Source organism: Dromiciops gliroides, chromosome 2 (assembly GCF_019393635.1).
Source record: "Dromiciops gliroides isolate mDroGli1 chromosome 2, mDroGli1.pri, whole genome shotgun sequence".
NCBI lineage: Eukaryota > Metazoa > Chordata > Mammalia > Microbiotheria > Microbiotheriidae > Dromiciops > Dromiciops gliroides.
In genome coordinates, this window is record NC_057862.1 from 377,528,889 (window position 1) to 377,547,484 (window position 18,596).

Genomic DNA, 18,596 nt, shown 5'->3' on the forward strand with positions numbered 1-18,596 from the left:
TGGTTTATTTATTGATTGTGGTTGGGACACTGTAAAAAGGAAGTGATGCTGGAGGAAAGAAGGAAGAAAGAAGGCTAAACTATTTGAACCTCAGCCACAACCAGACAGCAGTGGTCATTAATGTTCTCTTTAAGTGTTTTCAGGTAAAATGACAGTGACAAATTGTGCTTGTACATGCTTTACAATTTTCAAATACTTTCAGATTGATTATATTACTTGATCTTCAAAGCAAGTCTATGAGGCAGGCAGGGCAGGGATAATAAACTGCATTTTATGGATGAGGAAATCAGAGTTCAGACCAGTAAAGTGACTAGCTGAAAGTCACACGTTGGCAATGTGGAAGAGCAGACTTAAACTTGTAATCCCTGGGCATCAATGTAAAAAGGCAGTAATTATAAGAGCCAATCACTAGGATTGCAAGAATTTAATAAGCCCTCTGAAGGTTTCCTTTATTTTTTTTCATTGTTTATTTCTCTATTGACATTTTCAGAGAAAAGAGACTGAGGCATTTTTGAGGCATATATAAAGAAAGAGGATGAAGCTGGGGCCATTAGATTACTTGACAATTAGACATTACTTGAGGTTAAATATAATATTTAGATTTACAACAGGTCACAGATTGGATAGAGCCTGTGATTCAGAACACCAGGGTATGACTACAATAAACATTCTGACATTTATCTCACTTAATGACTTTAAAAAATAGCTTTGATCTTCATTTTTGATAATCATCTTCAAATGATTTGGACTGTTCAGCAACTAGAACCCCTTTCAGCAACTGTAGTCAAGAGACAATTTTGGTGTTTTAGAGACCAAGTAGGAATGTGGAGTGAGGTGGTATTGGAGGACTGACCTGGGCAGGAGAGGCCTCCTGTAAAGAGAATACAACACTTGGCTTGGCAAGGAGACCCATCTACTTAACTGTCAATGGTGTCCTGCCATTTATAGAGTTCTATTGCTGCTCTTAGACATTGCCAACAACCTCTCCAAGGCTCATAAGAGGTCCTAGGGTCTATCTCCAGGAGCAAGTTGGCAGTCAGCATGGAAAGAATCAGCATGTAAACAGCCTTTCCTCTGCCCCCTCCTCCATCTTGCACACTAGAAGGAAAGGGGTCAGAAACTTGGCATTGTACCTTTCAGAGTTTGTTGACCCTTGGTCTTTGTGAAGGAAGGCTGCTTGTGTGCAAACTACTTTTGGGTGGGAACAGAAATACAGACTAACATGAATCAGTGTCCCTGCCGGCCTGTAATGGTGCTTAGGACATCTGGGCTTGTGGTAGATTCCTGCTTTACAACATGCTAATGGTCATATTATACTTTTGGAAATTGAGAGACTGGAAACTTCACAGTCTCTTTCCATTACAGGAATACCAGTGGACATTTATTTAATTCTAAGGCTCTCTTTTGTTGTTGTTGTTGTGTGTTACTCTCTTTATTTTTTTTCCTCCTTTTTCTTTTTCTATAAAACTTGTTCTGACAGCTTTCCCATTCAAGTTATTATTGAGTTGTACCATCTCAGGCCAATGCATTTATGAAATATGTTGTTGGCACTCCCCCGTGAGATGCATAAAGGAAATATTCTTATGACAGTTGGGAAAGCTTTGATCCCTCTCCAGAACTGCACTCATGGCTTTGAAATGTGATTTTGGCAGGAAAGCTAAGTCTAGGCGCTCTGGCCCTTGTGGGTTCTCAGGCCCATATAACTGACATTCCATGGGCTCCACATAACTTTGACAGTGAGGGTGAGGTACAGAGGTTCCATTGGATCCAATACTGGATGCTGATAAAGAAACAGTTCCAAACATAGAGCCCCACATTTTAAGTGCCTAATTAAAGTTAAGATGAATTGGATTTAATCAGAATAGGAGTGTGAGCTTATCTCTTGACAATTCTAGACATGTAGGGTTAACGAAGAGGAGTTGGAACTTCTCTCTGCCCATGGCAAGTCGAACTCTGAGAATGTAGTTTGGGTGAAGGGGTTGGGTGGAGTTTGGGAGGAACTGTGCACTTGATTAAAAGAATAGTGAGGAAGAAAGGATGGTCCCAGACTTTCAAAGCTAGAAGGGATCTTAGAATGTAGAATGTTTGAGCCACAAGGGTTGTTTGATTGCATAATATGAGAACTGTTAGAGATTTTAGAACATAGAATATTAAAATATAGAACAATAGCGCTTGAAGAACATAGGATATTGGATCTGAAGAGGAACACTTCGTTTTATAGATGAGAAAAGAGGCCTAAGTCCACATGATAAGCTAATGGTAGACCTTTTCTCTTGAGAATAGATTCTAAACTGGGGGTGGGGGAGTGGGGGAATTCAGGAAGAGAAATTGATGAGTGAGATTTGAGGACAGTGGAGTCCTGATATGGGCCAAGGTAACAGAAAGTATCAGCAGCAAACAGTCCAGCTTTGGCAAAGACAAGTTTGACCTACTTCATAGTTTTGCCAAGGGCTAATCTTGCCCACTGGCACATAGGCAAAAGTCAAAATAGAAAATTTAAAAACAAAAATCACTTTCATTTGAGAATAGAAGAGAAGCACCAAGGCAGGCAATGGCTGTCTTTCCCAGCCACTGATCCAGACTTGAGCCATTCATTTTGTGATAAACATTGTCTGACAGAGTGACTGGGGAAAATGCAACAAACCTTCACACTGTGACATGTCGCCAAATGTTTTCTCCTTCTCATTGAGACAGCAGGGGGCCAAGGGGATACCAAGCCTCAAAGTATTTTGGAGGAAATTACTTCAGCCAGTGACAGGAGCACCATTACAGAACACAGACTGTTTTCCATTGGTGTGGTCTCCAGGGAGAGAAACTGCATGGTGTTGGGGCCATGCCAGTTTCCCTGCTTATTCCCCCTTTGGGAAACTGAGGCCTCACAAAATATGAGCGAAGCCCACTTAGGAAGCAGGAAACAGATGCAGATCTATCCCCTCAGAAGGATGGGCTTTTAAGGAACAGAAACCCCCCTTTCCCCAGGATAGTTATCCTTGATTCCTCCTCTAATGAATATTTTCTAGCCCATGGATGTGTGAATCAGGGTAGAAGAATTGTCTTTCTCAAGAATACCTAATATCATTTGCTGCTGCATCCAAGAGAACTTCTGACAAGGTGGGCAAACTCATCGGGATGAAATAAATAAAGGATTTGAAAAGCTGACCTCAACCTGACCTACAGCTGTCCTGAGGCCTGGAAGAGCCTGGCTAATTCTTATTTTCCATTCTCCCATCCCTTCTGGGCTACTCTCAACTCCAGGGTTCTAGTCTAGTTTGGAATTAGAAAGACAAAAGAAAAGAGAAAGATATTTTGCAGGTCCTATTCTTTCTTTATGGTTCAGGTTAAAATGCCTCCCGGAGAGGACCTCTCTTTCATTTTGCTTAGGGCCAAGGGATTGGGGCAGCACAGTTAGGTTTCTGGAAAACATCTGAACCTCTGAGGGTTAGCTATTGAATTTGTCATGCTTGCTCATCTTAGACATAGGGACATCCTGCTTGTTACTGGATCTTGAAGGGAAGCTGGCCCACATCTCTAGCTTACACTGCTGCCGGATGACCCTTTGTGAAAAACTGAAAATTGGCCTCCTGTAACCATTTGGTCTATAGAGCTCCCGCCTGCAGTTTTATATGAAATGGGTAATTGGGATGTGTCTATGCTAGCCCAGCAATTCATTTTCAAGCACTGACATCACATTTCTTGGTTCAGCCACTCATTCATTCAGGAAACATTTCTCAAGCATGTAAAATACAAAGGCAGCGGTAGAGACAACCCATGGCTTAACAGATAGAAGGTCATCCTTGGACACAGAGAGAACTTAGTTCAAATTCTGCCCCTGGCACCTGCTGTTTGACCATGATTAAGTTACTTAACCTCTCAGTGCCACCGAAGAACCTATCTCAATTTTTAAGCTACAAATAAGATGAGCATCTGCATAAGTTCCCCAAACTGATTTTCTTTTGTGGCAAGGGGTGGAATGTATACTACCCTATGCTAGGCTTTGCTGTATATCTACACCAAAGTTGGTGTATGTGTGTAGGTTTGCATAAATATTCTGCTAGCCTTCATTTATGAAGGCAAACCAATCTGTTCATAGGCTTAGAACTGCCTTCCTCATAGTGGCAACAGAATGTAGTACAATGAAGAAGGGGGAAGTGGAAGGGAACAAACATTTATTAAACACCTACTATGAACTAAACACTGTTCTAAGTAGTTTACAAATATCTCATTTGCTCCTAATAACTCTTGGAGGTAAGTGCTATTGTCCCTATTTTAGAAATGAGGAAACAGGCAGACAGAAGTTAAATGACTTGTCCAGGACCACACAGTTAGTAAATGTCTGAATCCAGATCTGAACTCAGGTCTTCCTGATTCCAGGTCCAGTGCTCTACCCACTATGCATCTAGCTGCAATTGCCACTCTCACCCATTTCTGTTTCTTTTTTTTTTTTTAATTACTAATAGTTTGGACTTGTGAACTATAGTGCCCTCATAATACAAATACATTTTGTTGCTATGTTGCAGAAAGAATATAGGCCTGGGAAGGGAGAGAGGGGAGAAAAGAGAAGACAGGATTCTAGTCTCAGTTCTGTTATTTACCACTTCTGTGGCATTGGGCAAATCACTTCCATGTTCTGGACCTTGGATTCCCAACCTGAGACTTAAGATTTCCTACAGATAAGGGAAGCCAATTCTGAGATCCCTTTCACATTTTAATTTCACAATCTATGAACTCAACTTCCTGTGATTTGGGTCAGTAGTCACAATCTCCCTAGAAATGGGAATTTCCCTAATGGATGTCTTAACAGGACTGTTTTGGAAAGCCAAACTGAGTTTTATTTTCTAATTTCTCATCCCTCAGAGATAACCATATGTTTGTAAGTATAATTTTGCAAAATCAAAAAGACCTTGATGTATAAATTGAGATGCTCTTTACACGTATAGAACCATTACATGTAAGAGAACAGACTCATAAGTGCTGAAGTGTAGGAGGTTTTAAACCCAATCAAGTCTGGGCTCCTCTAGCTTATCTCTTACAGCTATACCACATCTCTCATACTTTGAATAGTTATGCCATTTTCCTTCTTTCCCTTTCTTCCCTCTTTCCTTCCTTCCTTCCTTCCTTCCTTCCTTCCTTCCTTCCTTCCTTCCTTCCTTCCTTCCTTCCTTCCTTCCTTCCTTCCTTCCTTCCTTCCTTCTTTCTGTCCTTCCTCCCTCCTTTCCTCCTTCCCCTTCCTTCCTTCCTTTTTTCATATATATATATGTGTGTATATGTATATACATATATATTAATATTTAAATATATCTGACACTTCCAGTGTTTTTCCCATGAAGTCTCTGAAGTCTTGTTAATGAGGCATCAGGAGTGGATAGCCAGTTCTTCTGTGCCAACAGAAATGTGTCTATCTGTGGTTCACTCCATTTTCACTTTTCTCATCGCTACCCCATTAGGACCGTAGCTGACCTCTTCTCTCCTTTATCCCACTATAGTTGGCATTTTTACTTCAGTTATTAGACTCAAAACTCCTCCTACTTCAGCTTAAAAAAAAAGAATGATGAAGTAAAAGGGAATCTTTGAGATCATAGTTCAATCCTTTCATCTTACAGATGGAGGAAATGAGGTCCAGAGAGGGGAAATGAATTTTCTTAAGGCACTAAATATGTTAAGAGAGCTGGGCTTACATCCCATGTTACTTGCCCTTTAGTCTAGGCTCTTTGCATTATACCATATAGCATGGATTCTTTCACTAAATACCTTCTTTATGCAGAGCACCACACTGGTTGTTGAGGGAGGCACAAAGTTTATACAAGTCACAGACTTTGCCCTTTTGGTTAAATGACTTGTTCATGGTCACACAGTAAGTGGCAGAGCCAGTATTTGAATCCAAGTCTCCACACTTGAGGGCTCTTTCTATTACACCATATTCCTATATTTACCATGCACGATTGTCTTGGAGAAAAAATTCTGTTTGATTCTTTCCCTCCCCATCTATCTTATCCTTCTATTTCTTAAGTATCAAAACTTTTTTGATTATACACTATTATTTTTTTTAAAATAGAGTACTGACTCCTAATGTATGTTTTTTCTAAATTATATACATGTACTAGTGTATCAAGAATGTATACATTGTAATATTTACATAAAAATAGACATTTAAAAAGGATAAGATAAATTTGAGATAATATTTGATCCTAGAGTCCTTAAGAGCTACTGAGTTTATTGAAAAGGGTATTGACATGGTCAGACCTTCAGGTAAACCACATGGTCAGCTGTGGGGAAGATGGATTGGGCAAGGAAGGGACTTAAAGCAGGGAGACTGATTAGAAATTTATTACTTTAGTACAGGTGAGAAGTGATGAGGTGCTAAACTGGGGTGGGGGCGGTCATATGAGTAGAGAGAAGGGAAGATAGTAGAAAGATGCGATAAATTAAGGAATAGCAAGATTTGATTATTGATGGGATATATGCAGTGAAAGTAGAGGGCAGAGTTTAGGAAAACACAAATGCTATGAATCTGGACACCTGGAAGGATAGTGATATACAGTAATGGAGATACTTGGATGAGGGCTAGGTTTGAGGATAAAGATAATGTTTAGGGGATCTGTAATGAAGTTTAAAACCCACACATGCCTGCTAGTCTTTTGTGAGTCACTCTGTCCCACCCAAACTGAAAAGGTCAAAGTGGGGTTTTTGCCAACTGGCTATTGCTCCCAGCACAGAGCCTACCTTTCTAGGGGACCTCCTGGAATCACAGGAAGATTTGAAGTACAGAGGTTAGGTATGCTTAGGAGGAAGGGTGGTGAATTTTCTCAGTTGTACCTGCATATATGTTGATACACATTTGGGAAAAAGTTAGGTGATAATTGCTCCAGGACCCCATATTTGGCTATTAAGGGGCATGTTGAGAGCTGACCCAGCTGAGGGAGGAGATTGAGTAAGTGACTGCTGAGGGATAAGGGATACATGTGGCTATTGCAGGAATGTGGATGCTGCTGATTAGCTCATATTCCCACCCTCCTATTCTCTGATCACATAGGCAGAAGATAGGTTTAGAGTCCACATTTTATAGACCACTTCCATAAATCTGAAAGACACTCACAAGCTATCCCTGTAGACAGAAAATGCTATGAAGAGCAAATAAAATAAGCAGGAAAAGAAAGTAAATTGTTTTAGGGCCACTATCTGATTCTTATTAGACTTTCTCTGATACATTTTTGGTATAAAATGGTAAACGATTTAAGCCGTGAATAGAAAAACATACCTCTTCTCAACTGTTCCAATGAAATAAACATGAGCAGAAAAACTCTTCATGAACAAGATAGCATACTTGGGGTTCCTTGTACATGAGAATCCATTTCCCCACTCCATGCCTTTACACGGGTTATCCCACATGCCTAGAATGTGCTTCCTTTTCATCTTACCTCTTAGAATCCTTACATTCCTTTAAAAGGTCAACACAAGTGCTGTCACCTACATAAAATCTCTCCTGATTCTCCTAGTTTCTATCCTGACCATGACTATATATTGCATATATACATGTGTGTGTACACACACATATATAGGCACAAATACATATCTATGCATGCATGCATGTATGTGTATGTATATATATGTGTGTGTGTGTGTGTGTGTGTGTGTGTGTGTGTAAATATAATTACTCTCATTCTCTCTTCTCTTTAATTTCCTAAATTTCCATTTTGTCTCTTCTGATGGAATGTAAGCTCCTTGAGGACAGGTACTGTTTCATTTTCATCTTTGTATTACCAGTGTCTAGCACAGTTCCTGAAACAGTAAGATTAATATATTTTTGTTTAATGCTGCATAAAAGCAGCAACAATATTGGATGCTTAAATGCATAGTGACTTTCACACTACTGTGATTTTCTAAAGGCAGTACACTCTACTGAAAGGAATAGTGAATTGTTCATCGTGATAACACACCCTTTAATCCTTTTTCTGTCTGTAGAACCTCTTGAATCAGCAAGTCTGACCATGCCTGTTGTGAAAATTTATTGGGCTTAATAAGGAAATAGCAGGCACTGATCCCATTCTGGGAGAACATTTATTATCTTTTAAACAAATTCAAACAGTAAGGCAATTTTCAGAGAATAATTCACCTAATAAAAAATTGTAAAGGGCCCTACAGGGTCAAAATCAAAATATCTGTCATTGCCAAATGACCACTGAAAGCATGTTTAGAACTGCTGGCTCAGGAAAAGACATTTTGTACCTTTCTGGGAAGCTCCTATTTCCTGGTGTGACCCTTTCTTCCAAGCTACATCAGGGTCCCTCTCTGTAGTCCCATCCCTTTACAGAAATAAAAGCAAAATATATTTCTGTTGCAGAGCCTACTTGGATGTCAATGAATTGAAGAACATTCTTAAATTGGATGGATCCACACACCTTAACATCTTCTTTGCAAATTCCTCAGAGGAGGAGCTGGCTGGAGTTGCAACTTGGCCTTGGGACAAGGAGGCACTGATGCATTTAGGTGAGTCTCAAACACCAGAAGGTTTTCTCATTGGGAGGTAAGCCACATGGAGGCCAATTTACTTCCAATGTCTAATCATTCCAATCCTTGTCTTTGGATGACACACCATAGTATTCTCTAGAAAGATCAGGAGAAGTGTCTGCTTTAAACAGATTAAGCCTTGTTCTTGAGACAGCTTTCCTCTTCCTCAATTATCATACTCCTATTCAGGGTTAATGACCTTTGAGGCAGTGTACTGGGTTTCTGATTAGAGTAGGGAGAGATAAGAAAGGTGTGGTCGAGATAGAAGTGACAAAATTTAGTAATAGATATATACAATAAGGGAGAGTGGAGAGGTGAGAATTATGCCAATATTATGGCCTGGGGGATTCGAAGGATGGTGATGCCATGGATTATAATAGAGATTTTTGGAAAAATGAGTTTGAGAAAAAAGATAATGGTATGAGATTTGTAATGAAGATCAGGCCCATTCCATATATACTCAACTGTACAACTTACTCTATCCCATCCGAAATGAAAAGGTCAGGGCAGGTCTTTTATTTACTGATTGTTGCTTCCAGCAGAGAGCCCATCTTCCAAGGGGCACCTAGAGTCTGAGGAGCCCTGTTAACTTGGCTGTGTTATAGCAAACTTACAGTAATAGGTATTGTTATTTCACAATAGGAATTAGATATTTGAGAGAATATGGAGGCTATTGGACAAGATTTTCCTTAAAGTTCTCTCTAACTCTACAGTCTGACTGTAATCTGTGGTCAATATATTTCATTAAGAAAAAGACAAAATAAGAAAAGCATATTGAGATATAGTAGAAATATCATTCAGTTAGGAGCCACAAGACCTTACTGCAAGGTTGTGGCAGTAAAAGTTAAAGATTTGGCTCTTTGGGGGAAGAAAAAATTGTATTCACATCATCCTCTTATGTTAAATCTCTATCACTTTATTAAATCTAGACAATAAAAAAAACAATAAATCAATCCCTGATTTGTAGCATTTGCCCATTTCCAAGGTACAAATGTTCATGCTGAAAATTTATTATCAGCCCTCATGAGCCAATACAAGCTAGTTCGAGTACATCTCTGCCCAACACTTACTTGCTATATGATCGTGAGCGAGTAACATAAACTCTAGGATTCAGTTTACAAATCAGTAAAGAAGTGGGTTTGACTAAATGATCTCTATGGTTTCTTCTCTGATCAATAGACCAAATGTCATAGTAGACCATTGGACCTGTAATGAGGAAGATCTGAGGCCAAAACCTATGTCAGATATTTCCTACGGGCAGCTAGGTGGCGCAGTGGATAGAGCACCAGCCCTGGAGTCAGGAGGACCTGAGTTCAAATCCAACTTCAGACACTTGACACTTACTAGCTGTGTGACCCTGGGAAAGTCACAACACCAATTGCCTCACAAAACAAAACAAAACAAAAATCCCCATATTTCCTAGCTGTGTGACTCTGGACAAATCACTTAATCTCTGTCTGCTTCAGTTTTCTCTTCTGTAATAAAGGACAATAACAGCAGCTTCCTCCCAGTGTTGTTTTGAGGACCAAATGAGAGGATATTTTTTTAAAGAGCTCTTTGTTGATGTTAGCTATTATTATGACTCATTGTATATAACATATAGTAATTTTTTTAAAAATAGAAATTTAAGCAACCTCCAATGCTCTGATCTCATGGGCTTGGGTATTTCCTTGACTGCTACAGGTCACAATGTCTTGTGAACTTCTCGTCTTATATTAATTTTGTTCATATCTTTCCACACATTCTCCATAGGGGATCATGTTGTGCTCATTCTCTTAATATTTTTAGATACTGTTAAACCACTCAGGTTATTCTTCTGTAATCCCTGAATCTCATTAGATTATGATTTTCTCACCTTTTCTAACCCACTATTTAATTCAGTGAACAAAAATTAGAAATTGCAATCTTTTTTTATTTGCAATATCCCAGAAGCTCTAAGTCTAGTTTTAGGCATTCAGTCTTGTGATAAGATGCCTTAGTACAAGCTCAAATTCAGAATTGTTCCTTTTGTAAGAGAATCAACATCTATTTTTTTCTAAGATTGTCAGCTGATTAAAACTAGTCTCCCATCTATAGTTCTAGTGCATGTAAGATAATTGAGCATAATATCCATAGACTTAGCTCTTTTCCCTGATCCCACTTCCCTACCTTAAATGCTCTCCATGCCATTCCCTCCAAATGAAAGATATGTGGGACTACTGTGCTTTAGCAATCCTGTGATTCTGTGGCACAGGCCAAAGACGTTTGGGTACCATGAATTGGGGAGCAGAGAAGAGTTTTGTTTGGTAATGTGGGAATTCTTTTTTGCACTTAGTTTCTGGCCTTCTAGTAACACACTAGTTCAGGGAATCATCACCTAGACATTCACAACAATGTCTTCTCACTGTTCTTTTTACTTACATCCTCTCCCTTGTCCAATCCTTCCTCTCTCAGCCAACAAAATCATTCTTCTAAAATCTCTTTTCCATAATATAATGTAACAGGAATTTATGAAACACATCCTGTGTGAAAAGTACTGTGTTGGGCTTTGGGAAACTTACGAAGTTACAGCCTCATATAGATGAATAGAGTTAGCAATATTACATGATACATTTGCTAGATAATTATAAAACAAAGTAGTGTATGAAGTCTGAAGGGGGAAATATCATTTCTAGTCAGGGAGAACTGAGGAAGAAACTGTTCCCCCTTCCCTTCCCCCATGAAATATTCATTAGCTCTCATTAAAAGACAGGTTAAAGTCCAAACTTGTTATCTGAATGTTCAGGTCTCTTTACAGTTTATTTTTTCTTCCTTCCTTCCTTCCTTTCTTTCTTTAAAATTCTTTATTTTATTCTGAACTTAATAAACCAGATTATAATAATGTTACTTAAAAAATTAAAATTAAAATGAGAAGGAAAGAGAAAAGAACCCAAACATAAATAGCTACTATGGTGTAAAAAAAAGATCTAGCTTCATACTCAGGAGAAGATAGTGAGTTTTTTTTTTTTAAAGGCACTCCTAAACCAAAAAGTAATGTCAACTGACCATAGTATGTTTTAAACTGAATGAATGAATGAATGAATGAAAAAAACCAACATTTATTAAGTGTTTATAATGTGTCAGGCACTGGGCTAAGCACTGAAGAAATAAATACAAAAGAGATATCATCCATGTTCTCAAAGAACTTACAGGTCAATAGGCATAAAGAAAACATTTAGAGAAGTATGGCCAAAGTGGGTATTTTGGTATAGGAAGTCACAGGATCATGAGTATAGTCATAATACAATCAAAGTCTTTGCTCTTTCCAGAAGAAGTGTTAGCATTGTTGATGTGATTACTGTTCCTGTAGTAAAGTGGTAGAATGGGCTGGGGGCTGAGAAAGCATTTTGAGTAGGAAGGAGGAAGTTAAAAAAAAAAAAAAGGTAGCTATGCATACTGAGTTCTCATCAGCAAGAAGAGTCTAGTATCTCACTATTCCATTCATGCAGCCTTTACTCCAGATAAATATATCCTTGAGGGCAGGGCTCTTGTATCTTATATCCTAGTATCACTAATGTCTAACACACTCATTAGGTTCTCAATCAGTATTGGCTATTGCTATTGGTTCTTAGTGGATGATGATGGTGGTGGTGGTACCATTCTATGGGCCCATCCTTCTCCTTATGATTCCAGGGAGATTTTGAAGGCCTGGACCATTCTTGTTCTAGGCATCAAAATGATAAACATGAAGAAAGGGAAAAAGAAAAGAAATCCATAAAAGAGACATATGGAAATGCCTGGTAAAATTTAGATATTTGTAAATTTACTAAGCATTTATAAAAGTACTAACTCAGCTCATCAGCAACTGTTCTCACTCTTCATCAGTCATCAATGACCCCCAGAGCCCCAGCAATCATGTTGAATTGATCCATGGCTGGCTCTGATTTTATCATTTTTTTTTTTCCTGTATGAGATTCCGCCAGTGAGGACAAGTGGAGATCATGGCTACTGACCAATGAAATAGAACTACTCAATCTTCATCTCCTTCACTAACATAGAACATTTATCAGTGACATTTCAAAGAATTGAGTTACAATGAACCCCACCAATACAGTAGATTTGATGATATAGTTGTACAGTTAGACATGAAGCATTGGCTTTTTTTTTTTTTTTGGTGGGGCAATAAGGGTTAAGTGACTTGCCCAGGGTCACACAGCTAGTAAGTGTCAAATGTCTGAAGCCGGATTGAACTCAGGTCCTCCTAAATCCAGGGCCGGTGCTTTATGCACTGTGCCACCTAGCCAAACCTGAAGCATTGGCTTTTTACAGTGGTGAAAGATGAAGGAAGATGTAAGGTCCAAGTGCAGCATGAAGTGGCAACTAAAGGCTTCTATCCAGAAATATCTTCTATGTTCTTTACCAAGAAGAAAGAAATTGCTGAAGCTTACATTGGGAAGAGTAGCTTACTTCAATGATTCCCAATATCAGGCCACCAAAGATGCTGGACCCATCACTGGTCTCAATGTTCTCCAAATTTTCAATGATCCAACTGCTGCTGCTATTGCTTTAAAAAAAAGTAGGTGTATAGAGAAATATTTTACCTTGGAATGTCATCTTCAGTGTCTCCATTCTTACCATTGAAGGTGGTATCTTTGAGGTCAAGTCCACACATGAGTGGGGAGGACTTGGACAACCACATAGTCAGTCATTTCATTGCTGAACTCAAAATGAAAGTACAAGGACATCAATGAGAATATATCACTTGGAGATTAATGTCTATCACTTGTGAATGTACAAAATGTACCTTTTCTTCCAGAACTCAGTCAAGTAGTGAGATCGATTCACTTCTATACCTCTGTCACTCATGCCCATTTTGAAAATCTGAATGCTGACCTTGTCTTTGGCCCCTGGGATCCCGTGGAAAAGGCCCTGTGGCATGCCAAACAAGCTAAGTCACAGATGCATGGCATCAATTTTGGTGGATAGTTGCACTAATAGCCCTAAGATCCAGAAACTCCTTCAATGACAAGGAGCTCAACAAGAATGTCAATACTGATGAAGCTGCTGTCTATGGTGCTGCTGCCCAGGCTTCCATCTCATCTGAAGATTTCTGAGAATGTTTAGGACTTGCTGATGTTGGACATCACTCATTTTTCCCTTGGTATTGAAACTGCTGGTGGTCTTAGGAAAGTTCTGATCAAACAAAACACCATCATCTCTAACAAGCAGACACAGACCTTTACCATCTACTCAGACAACTAGGCTAGTATTCTTATTCAGGTTTATGAAGGTGACAGAATAATGACAAAGGACAACTACTTTGCAAGTTGAAGTTCTCAGAAATCTCCATTGGCCACAAGAGTGTTCCTCAGGCTGAAATAACATTTGACATTGCAACAAATAGCATTTTCAATGTTTCTGCTCTGGATAAGAGCACAGGCAAGGAAAATAACATCACCATCACCAGTGACAAAGGTCATCTGAGCAAAGAAGACATTGAGGTCCAGGAAAATGAGAAATACAAGGCTGAAAAAAGAGAAGCAAAGAGATGGGGTGTCTTCTAAGAGCTCACTTGAATCGTATGCTTTCAACATTAAGACTGTGGTACAGAATGAGAAACTTCAAGGTAGAATTGGTCATGAAGGCAAACAGAAGATATTTGACAAATGTAAAGAAATAATTAACTGGTTGGATAAGAACCAGACTGCTTAGAAGGAAGAATTCAAGCATCAGCAGAAAGAATTGCTGGTCTATAACCAGATTAATACTAAGTTATACCATACTACAGCTATGCCTGGGGAGTTCCCAGAGAGGAAAGCAGCCTCATTTGGAGGTTCTTCACCCGGACCCACCACTGAAGAGGATGATTAAGCACACCAGAAGAAAGAACATTACACACAGATTTTTAAAAATTGAAGGATTTGGGGGCAGCTAGGTGACACAGGGGATAAAGCATTGGTTCTGGTTTCAGGAGGACCAGAGTTCAAATCTGGCCTCTGACACTTTACATTTACTAGCTGTGTGACCCTGGGCAAGTCACTTAACCCCCATTGCCCTTCAAAAAACAAAACAAATAAAAAATTGAAGGATTCAAATTTATAGTCAAGGCAGTGGCAGTTTAAAAGCAATATTTAAACTATTGTGAAAATCTGGAAATTCTGAATACTTAAATGTATGCAGAGAAATGAATGGCATTGCACTTTGTAAATACTATGAGCAAGTAGAAATGCAAGTCCTGTCCTAGAGAATAAAAACTATTAAACTAGACACCCCTAAAAAGCATTTATTAAATACTATAAGCAATATACTTTGCTATGAGATAAGGGATACAAAAATAAATATGGTCTTGAAGTCAAGGAGCTTATCCTTATAGGAATAATTAGACATGTACCCAGATAAATAACAAATTAGTCTATAATAAGTGTGTAAAACAGTTAGAACGTGTTCTAAGATTAGATGAGGAAGAAACAGCGTACTGAGTCAGGAAACCTGGCTTCCAGTCATGGTTTTGCTATTTGTTAGCTGACTCACCTTGTGTGAGTCACCTACCCTTTCCCCAAGTCTTATTTTTTCATCTGTAAAATGAAAGGGTTGGACTAGATATCCTGTAAGGTTTCTTCTAGCTCTGGAGTCTATAAGATGATTTCCAGCTGGGATAATTACTGAAATCTTCATGGAGGAGGTGGTATTTTATTTGAGTTAAAAAAAAAGAGCAAGATGAAAAGTTGATTCATAGATCAAGAGAGAAAGTTATACCCCTATTATTGGGTCATCATAATCAAGCAGACTTATTATACTCACCCTCATAATCTTGCCTACCCACTAAGTGTGTGGCTAAGCAACACACATATATGTGAAAAAAATGCACCCAAAGAGTTTTATTTCATTAATTAATTATTTTGTTGTGTTATTTATTAAATGTTAAATGATAAAGCTCTTTATTTTTATTCATCAAACAAAAAAAAACAGGTCTTTTTATTTTTAAAATAACTATTTATTTTTAAAATAACTATTTTAAATTTAAATTTAAATTTTAAATTTAAATTTTAATTTTAAAATAACTATTTTTAAAATAACTATTTTAAAAATACAAACAAAAAAAAAGAAACACAAAATAACACTTTTAAGACATTAGAGTATGCTTGGGCCCAGGTAAATGGGATGCTTTCTCATCTGGATTCACTGTTTGGATTGGTTGACGGCATTTTTTAGTATCCAGTTTTCATCAGGCAGCCTCAAGTTGACTCTATATGTGATGAAAAGGAAAATAAATTTCTTATGCAAACAACCTTCTCTACCTCTTAGTCAGTGGATTCATTTTTCATTCCATTCCATTCTTTTCATGACCACAAATCCAATGCATACTTATTAATTTTTTAAAAATTGAAATATGTCATGTAGTCCTTGTCTAAATACTAGACATCAGATGAGGTAAAATCCCCTGCTTGAGAACTGTAGCTGGTGTAGGTTTTGCTTGACATGAGAGAGACATTATCATAAGTAATGAAAACATTCATTCCTTGCCTGACCAGTCCCTATCAACTGCAGTCAATTCCAGTTTATATTAATTGTTTCTATCTCCTTGCCTTAGAGCTAAGCTAAGGTATCCTGGAGAAAAAGACAGCGAGTTTCATATTATGTCTGACAAAAAACCTAGGAAAGATCTCCTGTCTTAGATTTTTTTTATTCCTCCCATAGCTGTCCTCATGCATTCTCCTTTATCCTTACAGGAGAAAGTATTGAGCAGAGCAGAATTAATAGAATCTGTGATTCACCATAACTTAGTGAGCTTGTCATCCCAGCAGTTTCACTAGTGATAAACTCCCTTGGTTAAAATCTTGCTCCAGTCTTGTTTCCCCAAATTAACAGGATACTACAGTCAAATTTTATTCTGTCATCATTCTTCGCAACATCAGTTTTTCTTGAATTTGATGGGGCACTTACAAGTTTGCTCAGCCCTAAATATTAACCTTCCATGACATGAATGTGTGCTTTAAAGTTTGGGTACGTCTTAAAATTTAGCTCACTTTGTGCGAAGGTGCTATTTCTCCAAGGATCATAAAATATACAGAAACAGAAATATTCCATTTCAGAGGGCTTTTCTCTTGTTTATTTTCAGCTAAGTGGTACAGGATGTATAGCTCAGTGCTGCAAAAATTGTCTTTGAGCTCCAGTCAGCCAGTTGGACCACTATGGAACCCATCTCAGTCAATATATCTTAGAGCTCCAAGGGACTTAACCAAGCAGCTAGCTCAAACTCATATACAAAACATCTGATGCCCTGTACCACATTCTTGACAAGTGGTTATACACACTTTGTTTGGACATTATCCATGACTGGGAAATTACTACTTCATGAAGAAGCCCATTCATTCATTGTTGAATGATTCTAAGTGATTAAAAAAAATCATTGTTTTCTTATGTTGAATTTAAAATCATCTCCATATAACTTCTCCTACCTCATAGTGGTAATTTTGCATAACAGGGTAACAAAAACCCCTCCATATGACAGGGATCATTTACCTTAGGATGCGGGAAGTTGTATTTAAAATTTTTTTTGGATTATTGTATTTCAATATAATGGATTTCCTTCATAAATCCCATGTATTTTATTTTATGAATTTAAAATAATTATTCTGAGAAGGGGTCCATAGGTTTCCCAAGACTGCCAAAGGGGCCCATCACACACCCACATGTGTGCATACACAAACACATACACATGCATGCAGGCACACACATGCGTGCTTGCACACACACAAGAATCATTATCATAGGATTTTGAGCTGGAGGGTACCTTTGAGTATCCCATTTTATAGATAAATGAAGATGAAGCCTAAGGAAATTAAGTAAATTGCACAGGTCGCACAGGTAATAAGTGCCCCAAATGGGCATGAATTCAGGTCTTCTTGACTCCAAGGGGAATGCCCCATCTATTACACATCCACATGACAGCCCTACAGAAATCTAAAGGTCACAATCATATCCCACTTAAATTTTCTCTTCTCCAACTGAATCATATTCTCAGTTCTTTCAATGGAACTCTACATAACGTGACTTCAAGTCTTTTCACCCTTCTAGTTTCTCTTCTCTGAATATACCTCAATTTGCCATTGTCCCTTTCAAAATTTGGTATTCAGAGTGGAACACTGTACTCTAATTATATAACATTTGTTTTCAGCATCTCCTCTGCTTGTCTCATCCAATGAATTCCCATCAACAGTCATGGAGCTAGTGAATATCTGAGGTCTCCTGACTCCAAGTTCATTGCTCTTTCTGCTGTATTTCTCTGCCTCTACTAGAGATGGGCTTTCCCCCAACCTCAGTTGATATCCACATATATTTCATGAAGCACTTCATTCAATTTAGTATAAAAAGCAGTTTTTAAGTCTCCACCATGCAAAAGGCCCTGTACCAGACACTGGGAAACAAAGCATGTAGTTTACCTCTATTAAGGGGGTATTTTGTATGTTCCCTAGACTATACTGGGATTTCTTTCTCATGGAAAACCCAATTCTCATTCACATCTAGATGTGTTCCAATAGATGTTTAACAATGGGATCTTCCTCTATCTCTCCCTCTCTCTCTCCCTCTCCCTCTTTCTTTCCCTCTCCCCTTCCTTCCCTTCCTCTCCCTCCCCCTTCCTCCCTCCCCCTCTGTATGTATATGTGTGTGTGTACATACCCATGACATACTTTCAATTCTAATACACACTATTAACATTTTCTCCATCAGTTTCTTAAGTCTAGAGAATCAACAATGAATCAATCCCTAATTTGTAGCATTTGCTGATTTCAAAGGTGTAAAAGGTTTCTCTGAAAATTGAACAGTAAGTTGCCATGAGCCAGATCAAACTGGCTCTAGCACAACCCTACTCATACTTCAATATTCTCTCCTTCTCTTCAGTCTTTCTCTCCTCACTGTGGGTGATCTGTTATCTCTCAGCCAAGTCGCAACCTTTCTATTCCTTCCAAATCCTGAGGAAATGTCTCCCTTTCTTCATGAAGACTTCTCTGGCTGACTCTTCCCAAATCCAGGACCTTTTTTTATTCTAGCATTCCTATCCAGATCCTTAGGTTACCTAACCATGCTAGTTTACAAGTAAGAAAGAGATAGTTGGACTAGATGATTTCTGA

At 38.4% G+C, this 18,596-nt stretch overlaps 1 protein-coding gene across 1 annotated transcript in view; it reads left to right on the forward strand.

Annotated features, from left to right (window-relative positions):
* The window catches only part of PAPPA (pappalysin 1), a 290,144-nt gene that overhangs the window by 55,343 nt on the left and 216,205 nt on the right, over nt 1-18,596 (forward strand). The window contains 1 exon segment of the mRNA XM_043980172.1: nt 8,339-8,484. Within this exon segment, the coding sequence (XP_043836107.1) occupies nt 8,339-8,484 (146 nt within the window).